General features: G+C 47.4%; 1 protein-coding gene across 1 annotated transcript in view; it reads right to left on the reverse strand.

Annotated features, from left to right (window-relative positions):
- AGBL4 (AGBL carboxypeptidase 4) overlaps window positions 1-13,629 on the reverse strand; it is a 900,343-nt gene extending 886,714 nt beyond the window's left edge. The window contains exon 1 of the mRNA XM_020987710.2: window positions 13,519-13,629. Within this exon, the coding sequence (XP_020843369.1) occupies window positions 13,519-13,552 (34 nt within the window). The 5' untranslated portion in view covers window positions 13,553-13,629. The remainder of the gene's footprint in view (window positions 1-13,518) is intronic.
- Window positions 13,630-15,406: the final 1,777 nt, after the last annotated feature.

Genomic DNA, 15,406 nt, shown 5'->3' on the forward strand with positions numbered 1-15,406 from the left:
AATTACAAATGTTTTATATAAGACATTCTATAAGGATTAAAAAAATAATTTGAGTAAGACTGTAGGCTTACTATTGTCTGCAAGACTTCACATTAAATTGCTTTATTTTACAAATGTGTTGAACATAAACAACATTTTAATGAAATAAGTTACAACTTGGAAGATATTTAACACAATATAATAACATACATAAACTTAATTTCAATGTTGAAATTTCTTATTTGAATAAAAATTTTCAATACTTGGCTCAACATTAGGGAAAAAGTCTTAAATCTTATATAAAATTTATTTCTGTATTTTGATTGAAAACAAGGATAAAATGAAAATGCTTGCTCACACATATGTTGTAGGAAATGGTAGGAAAATTCTATAAATTTTTTTGCTGAGATGGAAATAGTTGTTTTTTTTTAATTTTTAGCTACTTAATCAACAAAACTGAACAGCTAATAAACATGAAACAGTTATTTTTCTCCTGGCTAATTACGTATTGTGTTAAACAATTAATGCACTTAAAAGTAGAAGTGCATATATAGCAGTGCTTTTAATCATGTTTATATATGAACTAACTTTTGGAAGGAGAGCCTTTCTTCAAACGTGAAGACATGCTCTCCTTCTCTTCTACTTGCTTTTACTATCATCGAAACTCTACTAAATGAGTGACCAGCGTGGCCAGCCAGTTCATCTGAAAATCCTCCAAACTGGAGAACAGTTAACATCAGCAGACGATAAGTTTACATCGGAAAACAGACTCAATACTACAATGAGAGGGCATACAAGGTTTACTTCTGCAGAACATTTGTGATGGCCATGCATGACCAGCAATCACAGTTTTCATACAACCCAATATTTGTGCTGCAACAACAAACCTTTGTAACATCTTGATCATGTGATTACACAGCTAATGGGGTACAATTACATGATAACAGAAGGAAATGGTGCAGTGCACAGAATGCAAATGAAGGCATGCGCATCCACCCGACCATCTGCTGGAAACTGATTTGCACTCAAACGGTGAACCTTTGCAACAGTTTGGAAACAATTTGATTACAGGTTGAGAGACTGCAAGGACACATTGTACTCAGTCAGAAATGGTCAGAGGTTTTCATGTGATTGCTGCAGGAACACCAAAATCATTGTGCACATGATCGTAACAATTTCAAATTACTGCAGAAACAAGCCTATAACGCTTCAAACATGAACATGTTGTAACAGAAGAAAAATATATTTGTAACTTAATTGAGCAATTATTGACTGCTTAAGGTACTATCAATGACCTTTTAACATGAACTCCTTGGACCACAGTCTCAAACCACTAAACTGAAACCACTGGTATAAGTCAAGAAATGTAATTATTTTATTCTATCCCTCATTAGTTTGCATGCCACTGTAAATTTAGCCAGCATTCCGGACCAGAGAGTTGTTTACTCTGCCAACATGGTTGCAACTCACCAAGAAAAACAAAATGCATGTAAAATCCCCGACCCCAGGTACGTAAGGTAGATTTGTTTTTCTTTTAAGACCTCCCTGTGTCTGTGCCTCGTGATATAACCTTAAGATTATATAAACATTTGAGTTCTTTTGTAAACAGCATGCTGCCCCCGCTCTACACTAAAATGAATGTCAGCTTATGAGCCTGCCTTTTTGTGCTCCTCTGTGAACCAAAGCAGTGCTGGTCAGTAGGGCAGATACGCAGACTGGCAGATTCCTGGACCTAGCGCCATCAAGGCTCGGGGGGATTGTGTAGGAGCTGTTGCTCTCATTTCTCACTAGCCCTTGCAAGAACAGTAATTAGAGGATACTGTAGGAGCTGGAGCTCCCATTACATTCTCGCCTGCCCCTGTGAGAAGATGATTGAGAAGAATAAAGTAAATAACCCCTTACTGTGTCTCCACTGCCGTCCTTCTGGCTGCCCAGATCAAGACTGAACCTGCTAGAGGCCGGAGCTCAAAAGCTCCTGTGTTACACCCCAGATCCAGCACTTTATTATTACATGAGACAAATGGAGTGAAGTGAGAACAGGTAAAGATTTCAATAAGCAAACTCAGAAAAAGCGTGCTACTGGAAAGGTAAACATTAATACTATAAGAAAATTAAAATCAGTAATCTGAAGACATTAGGCTTAATAAAGAAGACAGACTGTAGCCATTTTTATGATTCTATGTGAACCTATTGTACAAAATAACTTTGATCCAAACCACTCAACTTTGAAAGCATGTTTTATTCAAAGCTTAAACCTCGACGGGAAAGAGACACTCTCACAGGCTGCGCAGGCAGTGTGTGTTTTTCAAGGGTGATAAGGGAGAGGAAAAGAGAGTGATCACATTTGTGAATCTGAAAGAGAAATCTTAAGAACACATGTCCTATTTCTCCTCATCCAGGTCACATACAAGTTTGCTAAAGAATCATGGGACCATTGGTTATTAGAGTTACAACTGTCCATAAAGCTCATCAAATTCAAGGCTCCAATCAAATCCAATTCTACAGATGAGGAAGCTGAAGCCCCAGGAGGGACAGTGGTTTTCATGCCTTGCACACATTAAGCACAGAATAAATAACTGAAGGAATCACTCAGAAAATATGCACGTGTGCAGGAATGAATGACAAGAAGGAATGAATGACACTAAAGATATATCTGAGTAGGCTCATCTCCTCTCTTTTCTAGCCAAACCAGATCACCTGTCATCTAAAAAGCAGACCTTAAGATCTGCCTTGCCACTACCCCCTTGAGACCATGCCTCGCTCTCAGCCCTGCACCTGAAGCCCACCAGGCCCTGCCTTCCTCACTGCAGCCTCACCAGCCTTGATGTGCTGACTTTTCCAATAAAACGAAAGGTTCCTGAAAGCAAGGCCTGGCTTGCTTTTCTGTTTGTACGCCCACTACTCAGCCCAGTGCTAAGGACAATACTTTCTTAATAAAGGCCATGGTATTCATTCATTCACTCACTCATTCAAAATAGGTCCTGGAATCCTAAATTAAGATCAAAATCTCCTCATTTCACTATGGTAAGCTGCCTCTTAAAGGGTGGACTTGAATCTTAGCCAGGATAAGTTACACACAACACCCAGGCAAGTCACATTTTAATTTTAAAAATAGCCATTGTTCCAACTGTCTTTTCATTCCCTTAACTGAAGAAAACCAATCAATTGAAAATACATTGACCTTACTACCACGAAAACTCTCCTGCTCAAAGGAAAGACCCAATCAGTCAGGGAGTCTTCAGGTTAAGCCCCAGCCACATGTAAGTAAAGATTCTGAGGACCCTTTGGCTCTCTCAAAGTCAAGTCTTAGCTCTCAGCTTCTGGCGAACGCTGCTTCCAGGCAGTCATCAAGCCAAGGTGACGATCCTCACAACGAAATAGGAAAGAGGTTTCCTTTCACACAGCTGGATCCTCCACTATCGAGGCTGAATCCAACACTGCACCCCTCACAAGACACCCACCACAGTTCCCTTGAGATCAATGCTCTCTGAATGGTGACATTAAAAGTATCTACTCCTTTGATAAAATCACGATATTCTCAGTTCAAAGCAGTGAACTATGCCCCACCATTTGAGGGAGAGGGAATTTTAAAAAATGACAATAATAATAATTACTGTCTTATTCAGTGTAACTAGGTGAGGAGTACCCACTAGTTAAAGGGATCTGAGAGCTTATCAGTTCAGAAGTTCCCTTGCCATCTACTTACAGCCCATCGATGCCTGTCCAACCTGAGCTACTCTCGTCAATATCCCCCTGCAAATCTGTCACAGGAGGTCCAATTGCTAAGCACGAGAAAATGCTAGTGAAAATCTCGAAGAACTCTAAGAACTGCGGCAAGCCTGAAGATGCTGGGACTCACTGGTGACCAGGACTTAGCTTCGACCGACCTGCACCATCAAAATGAACTGCCCCCGACTCCCACCCTAAGGTGTCCAACAAAGCATGCCTACTTGGTCCCTGCTTTTCTGCTTGCATGCGGAGGCAGATTTTAAAACGGGTGAACAGTTAGGCTCTGGGCTTCTCAGGCAAACTCAGAACTCGGAAGAAGGGAAAAAACAAAGACAATTTTTGTTAGGGATGAAAGGGACTTCAAGAACAATCGAACCCAACCCTCTTATTTTACAGCTGAAAAAAAAAAAAACAAAGCCTGAAGAGTCCGGGGACTTGTCTAGCCTCTCATTAGTAAGTGGTAGAACAGGGACTCAGACACATCCTCAAGCCCCTCATCTTCACCCAAGAGTGATCTGTCCTTGACTGCCTCTCTCCTGACCTCACAGCGGCTCTATTGTGACAGAGGAAAACGCCTAACCAAAACCAGCGTCCCACACGCCACACCTGGAGGGAGCCTCCCGCCCCCGAGGAGAGAAGAACAGAAGCTTCCATCTGCTCTTGGCCAAAAGGGGATCTTTGGCTACTTGCGGGAGAGCCGGTACCCCTGGAGCGAGCTCGCAGTGGCACAGGCATAAATGGTTTGTTTCCGCGGCTCTCACTTCTGTGAACCACAGCGGGGGGTTGGGCTCATCTCTCCTCTAGAGCCGCTCTACAAGAGGCCAAATTAGGCCAGCCCTCTTTCCTTGTTTTAGGACAGCTACAGCGCTATCTTTTTTGTTCGTTTGTTTTTCTTGGGTTTTTTGTGAGGCAATTGGGGTTAAGTGACTTGCCCAGGGTCACACAGCTAGGATGTGAACTGCCTCCACGGCCGGTGCTCTATGCACTAGGCCACCTAACTGCCCCATATTGGTATCTTTTGATTTTACATCACTTACGTTTCACAACACATCACTCCACCCACTCCCTCCCCTGAGAACAAGTGGGAGAGGAAGGGGGGGGGTGAGGGGGCAGGGAGAGAAGGACCACAAAATGAACTGACCCACGGAGAAATCTGGCATTACGTGGTGGGAGGTGCCTCCTTCCCATCCCTCCTGAGGGCGAGCTTGGTCATTCCACTTCTGAACTTTCTTCCAAACTGGACTTGAAGCCAAGAGACCTACATTTGCACCCTGGTTCTGATTCTTACCAGCTGTGACAAATAACTGGGGAAATAATTGGGCAAATGCAATTCCTTTCTCTGGGTTTTAGCTTCTTCATCCATAAAATGAGATGGATAATTTACATTTCAATACTATTTTCTGGTTTACCAAAGTACTTTTCTCACAACAGCTGTGTGAGTTGGGTAATGTTACTACAGCCCCCATTTCACAGATAAGAAAATGAGGAAAGGAGAGGTTACTGTGCCCAAGTCAGCGGCAGGGCTGGGACCCAAACCCAGACCTTCCAGTCCCAACCTGAGGGCTCTGACCTTGGCTCTCTTGAATGCTGAGTCATCACTAATGAGAAGTGGGGCCTTCAGAATCTGAGTGTGGATGGCCAGACCATCCCACAGCAGAGCCTCCTTGGGGAAAGCAAGCACAGGCAAGGCTGCGGTGAGTTTGTGTGTCACTCTTCTTTCCCCATCTGCAAGGCTTGCTTCTCCCAATAACTTGTGCTGCCCAAGAAAGTTCCCTAGAAAGCTGATCATGAGGAGTCAGGGCCCTGTGCATTCCAGGAACACGCCAGGATGCCCATGGCATCCACTGGCACCCAGGTGCCAGGAGAGCAGGTGCAGGTCTTGTTGGGCAGTTTAAGTATTCAAGAACAAGACTTCCTCCAAGGGAAATTCCAGAGAGGGAGAGAAGGGAAAACAGATGATCATGGGTGAGAGTCATCCAGGACACCAAAGTGCATCACAAAAGCCCAAGTCCCCCAGTCACGAGAGGGATCATCTCCCAGGCTGCTTATGCTCGTGTCGAGGGATGCACAGGCTTGTCTGGGAAGCTTACGCTCAGGAAGTGCCAAAGAAGGGTGTGAAGGCTGGCCTGGCGCATTGTGCCGCAGCAAGGTTAGAAAAGTAATAGGGTTGGCAGGCTTCGTGGTCAGTGGCTCTGGCATAGAGATGATCTATGTCAGACAGGTGCTTTTATAGGCCACCTGCCCGTGGGCTTGCCGGAGCTACCTGTGAAAACAAAGTCTTGGGGGCCCTTGGGGAGGGGATCTGTGGACAGTGGACTATCTACTCCTCACAGTAACAGACACATGCCTGGTTATTATTCAATAAGCAAAGAATTCAGTGCTGAAGTATATCGCAAGTATATCACAGGCCAGAACAGTCGCAGATTATATGCACTGTCTCACAGAAGATGAAGATGCTTACGAAAAACAATTCTCACGGCCCACTGAGAATGACAATGTCCCAGCATGGAGGGGACAGACAAGAAAGTTCATGCTGGCAGACAAGAGAGTCCAGCCTATGAAAAGAAACCCAAGGGAAGTTAAGAAGGACAGGGGGCACCATTTCAAAATGCCCCTTGCCCAGAAAGAAGACCCAAGTGGGTGCCTGGAGGGGGCTTAGAAGGGGCTGGGCAAGTCTCCTCAGAACCACCGATAGATAGCCATCACTATCTGTCATTTTCTAGGAAGATTATCACACTAAGATAATAAACTAATTGCACCAGGAGGAAAAAGGCCCTATTTCCTCTTTGGTGCTTTCAGGGTTCCCAATCACTAGCCCCCCTCAAAGGTGCAGCTTACAGAAACTGAAATCAGCACCTTCAGCCAAAAGAAATGCATCTTTCCTAGGTCCCATAAAATAAAAGAATATATGGTCAGCCAACAGGCAGCCATTAACTATGACTACGTGTGAGGCACTGTGCTAAGCTAGGGGGACGTAAAGGAAGGAGAAAACAACCCCTGCCTTCAAGAAGCTTAAACTCTAATCAGGGGACAGCATGTAACAACTGGGCACAAACAAGACAGACAGAGACAATGAAAGTTCATCCCAGACACATTCGCACTCGCAACTGAAGGAGTAGGCGAGGCCTCCTCCAGAAGGCGGGCTCGGGATGCCTGCAGGCAAAGAGGTCAGGGCAGAGCACCTGCAGGCATGTCATGGGCTCAGCAATGGGAGACTAAGGGTCTTACCTGAAGAAGAACAAGTCGGCCAGAGAGGCTGGGTCACTGAATGCACAGAGGGGAGCAAAGGGAAACCCTGGGGCAGGAGCCAGGAGCCAGGTGACAGAGGGCTTTAAATGCCAAACACAGGAGTTTGCTTCATCCCAGAGGCAAAAGGGAGCTTGCTCAACAGGGCACTGGTGTGGTCAGATGCGGCTTTTGGAAAATCAATCCTACAGAGCAGTGAGGAAGGCATTGAAGCAAGGAAACCAGTCAGCAGACTACTGTGATCGTCAGGGCAAGAAGGGATGAGGGTTTTTCACATGCACCTGGGAAATAAGAAATACAGGAAACGGGGTACAGAAGTCTATCCTGCCCTACAGGAAAACAGAAGGGGAAGGGGATAAGAGAAGGAGGGGGGAGATATAAGAGAGGGCAGACTAGGGGAAGGGGTATTCAGAATGCATGCTATCTTGGGGTGGGAGGCAAGATGGGGTGAAAATCTGGAACTCAAAATCTTGTGGAAGTAAATGTTGAAAACTAAAAATAAATAAATTTATATTTAAAAATAAATAAATAACCCCACAAAAAAAAAATAGAAGGGATGAGGGCCTGAACAAGAGGGTAAGTGATTAGAGGACACGGACCGGAGATGAAGAGGAGAAGAGACTAGATGTGTGGCCAAAGGAGACAGAGGGCTAAGAGATTCAGTCACTACGAGGTCAGTGGTGCCCTCAATAGTAAAAGGGAAGCCCAGAAGAAGGAAGGTTGGGGGGAAGATAATGAGTTCTGTTTTAGACATGCTGCGTTTGAGATGCGATGACCTGGGAATCAGCACATTCACATACAGGAAACTCTACCATGAACGTCAAGTGCTTCCACACTTACCGAGCAGATTAAAACCAGAACCGGCTCAAGCTCCAGCAGCAACATCACTGCCACCCCTAGGCCAGAGGACCTCTTGGGGCCTGTCCAGCGCTCAGGTTCCATGAACACACAAGTCCATGAGGCTACTCTCAGCTGAAGTCTTGCAAATGAGAAATGAAGCTCTGAACCACGTTCTTCTAGGACTCAAGAGCAAAGGCATGATTTTTAGCCAGCATCTGGATACAGAATAGGAACTTCTGTCTGTTCTCTGAATGGGACAACTTCCCAGAGTCATTCATTGAAGGTGACACTGAGCCAAGACACTGGTATTAATGCCAAACATACATTCAATAGCTCCCAGATACACAGACATTATCAGAGGATGGTCACAAACACACTGGAGGTATGCTAACATGAAGGAAGATCTCCAGGCCAGCCTTGTATAATCTGGAATGAAGCGAGGACAATATCCTACCTGACATCATCATCACAGATATTCATTTTAATATTTACTAAGGGCTCTGAGGAAATGGGACAAGAAGGTCTAACAATGTGAAAAAGATAATTTAAATTTCTAAGGATTTTTCTAGATATATTTCCAGAATTACTAAAAAAGGGAGAAAGAAATATATATACATTTTAAAAAAGAACTTTTTCTCTAAACTATTAGGAAACATTGGAGTAGAAGTAAGCTTATTGTTTTTATTTAATTCTTATAAAAAGAATAGCCAGGGCTTTAAATGAAGGAGCCTTTAGTCTAGTATTTTTTTTCAATCAACCAATAAGGGCCTGCATCATGCCAGACACTATACTAGGAATTGGCATTACAAAGACCAAGAAGAAATGGCTACTGCCCTCAAGGAGCTTCTCTTCTATCAGAAGAGACAGTGTGCACAGATGTGGGCACAGATGCAGCAAAGAAGATGTTTCCAGAAGCCAGGTTTAAGAAAGCCCTCAGACTGAAGGTGGCATTCAGGCTGAGCTCTGAAGGAAACTGGGCATTCGGAGAGGTGAAGGATGGAGAAGGGCCCATGGAAAAGTCCAGAGATGGAAGATGGAGGGACACAGCAGGGCAGTTTGGCTGGATCCGCAGAACAAGGAGAGTTAAGAAATCACGCCTTTCAGACTTGGAAAGGTAAGCTGACATCAGGTAACAAAGAGCTCTGGATGGCAAACAGGCGTTTTATTCGCTCCTAGTGGTCATAGGGAGCCTCTGGAATTTACTGGGCAGGAGGGTTCCATGGTCTGCCTGCCCTTTAGGGAAATCTCTTGAGCACCTGCCTGTGTGAGAAGGAAATCCCTTCCCAATTGCCTGTCTATACTCCTTTTTTTTCCCTCTCTAAATAAAGAGAATGCATGTCTATAATTTTAAAACTTTGGAATGACTGATTACAATTGACACAGGTTACAGGACAGAGATGTGATCTTTCAGCACCCTGTGGACTCTGTTTTAACCATTCACACGATCGATCCACTCACTCTCCCTAAGAAGGATAGCATTCAGGTGAGGCAGAGAGGGGGCCTTCTCCCAGACCCAGATTTTTCACTTCCTGAGTGCCCAGGGCAAGACCCTTAACCTCTGTGACCCTGGGTTTCCTCATCTATATAAAGAGGGAAATGGGCTAAATAGTGGACCACAGATGATATACATGGGGAAAGGATTTCAAACTAGAAGGACCTGAGCAATTCTCTAGTCCCATCCCCTCACTTTCAATTAAGAAAACTGAGTCCCACAGAGAGGAAGGAAGTTACCCATGGGATCTGCCAAGGTACTCTCACTGGAAATCCAATCTCTAAAGTCCCTTCCTGCTATAAAATGTTATTGTACTCTATAATACAGTAAGAAGGTGGTTAAAAAAAACAACTCTAAAGGTAACACTCAAGACAGGGATATTCAGTACCAAAAAGGGCAACAGGCAATTCTGAGCACTGGAAGGGGCTCCTGGAGGTGGAAACCTAGTTCGAGGTAAGCCCCTGGTTATCTCTGAGCCCTGGGAGGCATCTCAGGATGACATCAGTGCAGAAAATGATTATTATTGTTGTAACCTTAAATCAAAAGCAGTGACCAAGACCTATATCACACCATTTCAGAATTAGGATTAGAAGGAAGAAATTATCTTTTGCCTTCAGTCAATCAATCAATTTGCACTTATTAAGCCCCAACTATGTGCCAGGCTAAGCACTACTGATACAGAAACAGAAAGTGTCTGCCCTCAAGGCATGAAGACAACATGTCTATATTAAGAATATCCAGACTAATGTGGAAATGGTTTACATGATTCCATATGGAGAGCCTATATCAGATTGCTTACCATCTCAGGAAGAGGGCAGGGAAGGGAAGGAGGGATAGAATTTAGAACTCAAAACTTTTTTTAAAAAGAGTTTAAAATTGTTTTTGCATGTAATTAGGGTAAAACATTATTAACAAAAAAATATCTAGATTACATACAGGGTAGTTAGGGGAGAAGGCAGCAGATTGTGGGGGGGGGGAGCTTTCTGCATAAGGCAACATTGGAGCTGAGTCTAGAAGAAAGCCAGGGATTGTGGGGTGTGGAGGAGAAGAGGCCTAGGGGACAGCTGGCACAAAGACACACAGACCAGAGATGGAGTGCCGTGGGTGCAGAACACCCAGGGCTGACTGCAGAGTGTGGGAAGGGGAGTCGTGTAAAAAGATCAGAAAGGTAAGAAGGAGCCAGGGTGGGCAGAGCTCTAACAGTCAAGCAGAAGGGTTTGTATTTGACCTAAAGGCAATAAGTCAAGTCAAGCCAACAAGCGCTTTTAAGCACCTACTATGTGCCAGGCCCTCTCGTAGGTATCAGAATAAGGAACCTTTCTTTCCCTCCCAGCTCCAGGCTCCAGGGATTCCATAAACCTCCCTCTCTAGTTCACAACAGCCCTCCAACCTTGCACAGGAAGACCCCCAAGCTTGGCCAAACTTCCCTTTGTAACAGAGCAACAGAATGTCAGTAGGCTGTGTGTGCAAGAGACTTGTGGGTGCTCAGCACATTGGGTCGGATTTAAGAAGCGAGGACAGCAGCTCGAGCTTTGCAGGGTCAACCAGCCAGATGGGAACCTCAATAAAACCCATCTCAACAACTACTTCAGTGAAGGGAGGAGAGGAAAGGGAAGAGAGCTAAAGAAGAAGGTCTATTGGGGAACATGCCCTTAGTAAAGAAGGAGGCGAGTGGGAAGATAGGGGCAGAAATCAGGAGGTGCCAAAGTCAGCTATGTCCTCAAACAGCCGTTCAAATAATGCCCCAGGCCCCTCACCTGCACATGAGTCAGGGAAGAGGGATTTCTTGGAGCACTGCAAACACTGGTGGAAATAATTCTTAATTGCAAGGACAACAAAAGGATAATCATCTGAGCACCTACCCCTCTCAAAAAGGCTTTCCTCCCACCCTGGGTCACCAGCACAGGCTAGGCAAAGCCTTAAGCCTGACTGACACATCCCCCTGCTGTCTAGAGCCTGTCCTGCTAACCTGCCCTGGTGAATCTAGGACCCAGAACCTTATTTCTGGCCCGGCCCCAGGCTGGCCAAAAAGCCAGTGGTGATTTCTCCTCTCCCCTCCCCTGTCCCCCTCTCAGACACCACTGCCCAGCTCTAATGAGCCAGGGCCCTGAGCAACAGGGTCAGAGAGTGGTCAGCGTGCCAGGGGCTTGGCAAACACAGTCCCTGCCCTCAGGAAGCTCACGTTCTAATGAATGGATGTGAGGCATCCACCCTGCACACAAAGCAGATGGAAGGGAACCCTAGAAATGCAGACCCAAGCAGCTGAGGGAGCCACTAGACCTACAGGGCTGAACCCTGGCATTCCAGGAGGGAGAGGAAGAAGACTGGAAATGCCAAAAAGAAGGCTTTTCCTTTAGACCCTGTCAGTGTGAGGAAGCCACAGGAGTTTACTGAGTAGGAAAATGACATGGCCAGACTTGGACTTTTAGGGACATGCCTTAACGTGAGTGTGCAGAGCCTTGAGGTGGCACGGGGACTGAAAATTTCCAAGCACAAGGTGAGGGAGGCCTGGGTGTCAAAGGAGAGAAGGGGGTGTACTGGAGAGATGTAGTGGGCACGGAAAAATGAGAGAGGGTGGTGACCGGGAAGAGGGTGGTACCTTGGACACTAAGAAAACAATTTAGAAGGAGGAAGGAAATAAGCATTAATGTCGTGACTCCCATGTGCCAGGCATTCTGTTAACCACTTTACAACTATTATCTCACAAGAACCCTGGGAGGGAGGCATTATTATTATTATCCCTGAATTACAGCTGAAGAAACTGAGGCAGGCAGAGGATAAGTAACTTGCCCAGGGTCATTGGTCAGCAGCATCCGACTCTTCAGGACCTGCTATGGGGTTTTCTTGGCAAAGACATTGAAGTGGTTTGTCATTTTTTTCTCTAAGCTCATTTTACAGATGAGGAAACTGAGGCAAACAGGGTAAAGTGACTTGCCCAAGGTCACACTGCTAGTAAGTGTCTGAGGCTGGATTTGCACTCAGGTGTTCCTGACCCTAGGCCACGCTCTAGACACCCTATCCACTGCCCCACCAGATGTCTCCTTGGTTTGAGGGAAAAGATGAATTCTCTTCTGGACAACAGGAAAGACTGTAACAGGACCTTGGAGGGGATTGATGTAAGGAGTTTATGATAGTATGGGGGCACTACAGGCTCCCTCCCCCCACCCCCAGCCAATCACTCCCATTGGTCAATCGGTCAGCAAGCATTTATTAAGCACCTTCTAGCTGGCATACAGTAGGCACTTAAAATGGATGCTTACTGACTACTTCAGAGAAGGGTCTAGGGCTTCCTGCCTGTTGTCCCCACCAGTCGTCCCCCGCTATATGTCGTGAATTCTTATTCTATGTTTTCTGTGTCCTGGACCCCTTTTGGCATTACACGGTGAGCTCCTGGGTATGCCTTTCTTTGCATCCCCAGCCCCTAATACAGGGCCTGACACACAGTAGGTGCTTAGTCAGGGCTGATGGTGGTTCTTGCTGAAAGCTTGGGCCCCTTCACTGAACCATTAAATAAACACATAAAACTGGGGGAGGGGGTACAAAAACAGCTCTACTGAAATGGTCATTTCAAAGAAATTCTACCAAAACCATCGGTCCACAAGCTTCAGCTGAGCACCTACTATGTGCCCAGGCAACAGGGCAAAGCCCTTGGGATACAAAGAAAGGCAAAGGGCATCGCTGCCCTCCAGGGGCTCACAGTCTAACGGAGTGAAGACCCTCCCTCACCTCTGTCCTTCCACCTGCCCCCCACCCACTCCCAAGGGCTGTGGCCCCTCCCCCACCTGCTGGCCTGACGGGGAACCTGGAGAATCCTGAGAGCCCTCCTGCTACCCCAGGTGGCCCTAGCCCCACCCCCACAGGTGACCTCGCGTGACCCTGGCACCCCGCTGCTCCGCCCCCCTGACCTCATGCCACCTGACCGTTACTCGTGACCTCATGTGACCCCCCCAGTTTCCACCCCCTCCCCTTTACTTCACTTGACCACGACCCCATATCCCTTGGCCCCAAGTGACCTCACCTGACCCCGATCCCTCAGTACCCCTCCCCGCGTGAACTCAGGTATCCCGGCCCCCACTGCCCCCGACCACGTGACCTCACGTGACCCCAGCCCCCCATTACTTACCCTCCATGAACTCACGTGACCCCGGCACCCTGTCAGCCCGCCCCACTGGTGACCGCGGTAGGGTGCGCACACGCACCCCCCACGGCCACGCGTGCGCACGCTTACAGACCTGCCTCGGACGCGATCTGGCTCCGCTCCGCCATGATGGCTGTCCCTCGGCCTCGTCCCACGGCGCCTCGTCACGCGCGGGAACCTCCCCGCGACACGCGACACGCGCCCCCCGTCCGTGCCCCACGCGCCCCGCGCAGTTCCGTTCCGCGCCTGCCCCCGCCGCGCGCCCCCCTGGAAGATGCCACGCCGCCGTTGCCTAGACGACGGGATGTCGCCTGAACGAAACTCCGCCCCTTCGCTCCGCCCCCTGCCGGAACGTGCCTGGAGCCCCGCCCCCTCCCTGCGCCCTCTCCGTCGCCACGCCCCCTATTCTGGCCCCGCCCCTCTTCTGCCTTCCCTTCTGGGCCGCGCGGAGCACTGTGTCGAGGCCCCACCTCTCGACGTGCCCCCTTCTGTAGCATGGTCCCGCCCCTAGCCCCGCCTCTCCCGCGCTGCGCTCTCTAAGGAACTGCCCTAGGAGAGATTCCCCAGACTCCGCCCCCAGTCCCGCCCCCTGGGCCTTCCTCCCACATCCCCGCCCCGCCCTCCTGGGCCCCGCCCTCCGGCCACCGGGCTGCTGCCCCTGCACCTGGCACGGCACCTTGGACACCAGCAATGCCTTGGAGAGGACGCTGAGTCCTGAGTCAGAGCACCTTGGTTCAAATCCTGGTGCTTTCTTTGCCTGGCCCTGTGAACCTGAACAAGTCCCTTCCCCTCTCTGGGCCTCAATTCATCTGAAAATTGGGGGGGGGGCCTAAAGATGATGCTAAGGATCATCATTGAGACCTTAAAAAATCGGTGATTCAGCGACATCCTCCTCTTAATGACCTAGCCTTCTGTTCAATACGCCCCAACCCTCTCTGGGACTCAGTGTCCTCATCTGTAAATGGTCTGAGGGGCTGAGCTAGAACATCTCCGAATTGCCTTCCACCCCTGAGCCTGTAATGCAGGGATTTCCTTCAGGGACCAGGGCAGCCTGGTCTGAAACTCCAGGCTTCAAGCTGGGGGTGTGAGGCTGGCGCCCCAGGAGACAAGCACAGGGCCGATTCGGACTGGTTTGGTGATGCCCCTCACCATCCCTTCTTCAGGACAAGGCACAGAGGGCATATTTTGGGTTTGTTTGGGTTTTGTTTTTAATTCACCCAGGCCCTCATTAGATTGTAAGCGTTGGGGAGATAGGCGCAGTGTCATAAAATCGTAGAACAATTTAGGAACATGCATCCAGAGCTGAAAGGGATCTTCATGCTTGGTGTTTCTACCTCTTTGCTTTTTTTGTGTGTGTTCTGGACCCCTGCCCCCTTGGACAGTCTGATGAAGACCAGGAACCCCTTCTCAGAATCATGTTTTTAAACATATAAAATAAGTCATAGGATTACAAAGAAAACCAACTATAGAAATCCAACTTTCAAAATATTTTTAAAAAAACAGATTCACAGACCTCAGTTTAAGAAGCCCTGCTCTACAATAACTCTTACATTGCCTCTTCCACCTACTCACAGACCACCACGGACAGATGAGTGTCAGGCCCCCATCACCCATCTTTTAGACTATTGCAACAGCCTTCTAATTGCCCAGGGAAGCAACCAGGTGCCTCAGTGGATAGAGTGCTTGCTTTGGAGTTAGAAAGGTGTGAGTTCAAATCTAGCCTTAGACACTTGCTAGCTGGATGACCTTGGGCAAATCACTTAACCTATGCCTCAGTTTCCTCAACTGCAAAATGGGGACAATAACAGCACCTACCTCCCAAGGTTGTTGTGAGGATCAAATGAGATAATGTAGGTAAAATGAATGGCAAACATTCAAGTGCTCTATAAATTCTATTATTATTTGTTAGTCTCTCCAATCCGTCCTCTGTAAGCACCAAAATGATTTTCCTACAGCAAAGGTCCAACCATATGATGCCATCA

The sequence above is a fragment of the Phascolarctos cinereus genome, unplaced genomic scaffold (assembly GCF_003287225.1).
Source record: "Phascolarctos cinereus isolate Bilbo 61053 unplaced genomic scaffold, phaCin_HiC Scaffold_5;HRSCAF=322, whole genome shotgun sequence".
Lineage (NCBI taxonomy): Eukaryota > Metazoa > Chordata > Mammalia > Diprotodontia > Phascolarctidae > Phascolarctos > Phascolarctos cinereus.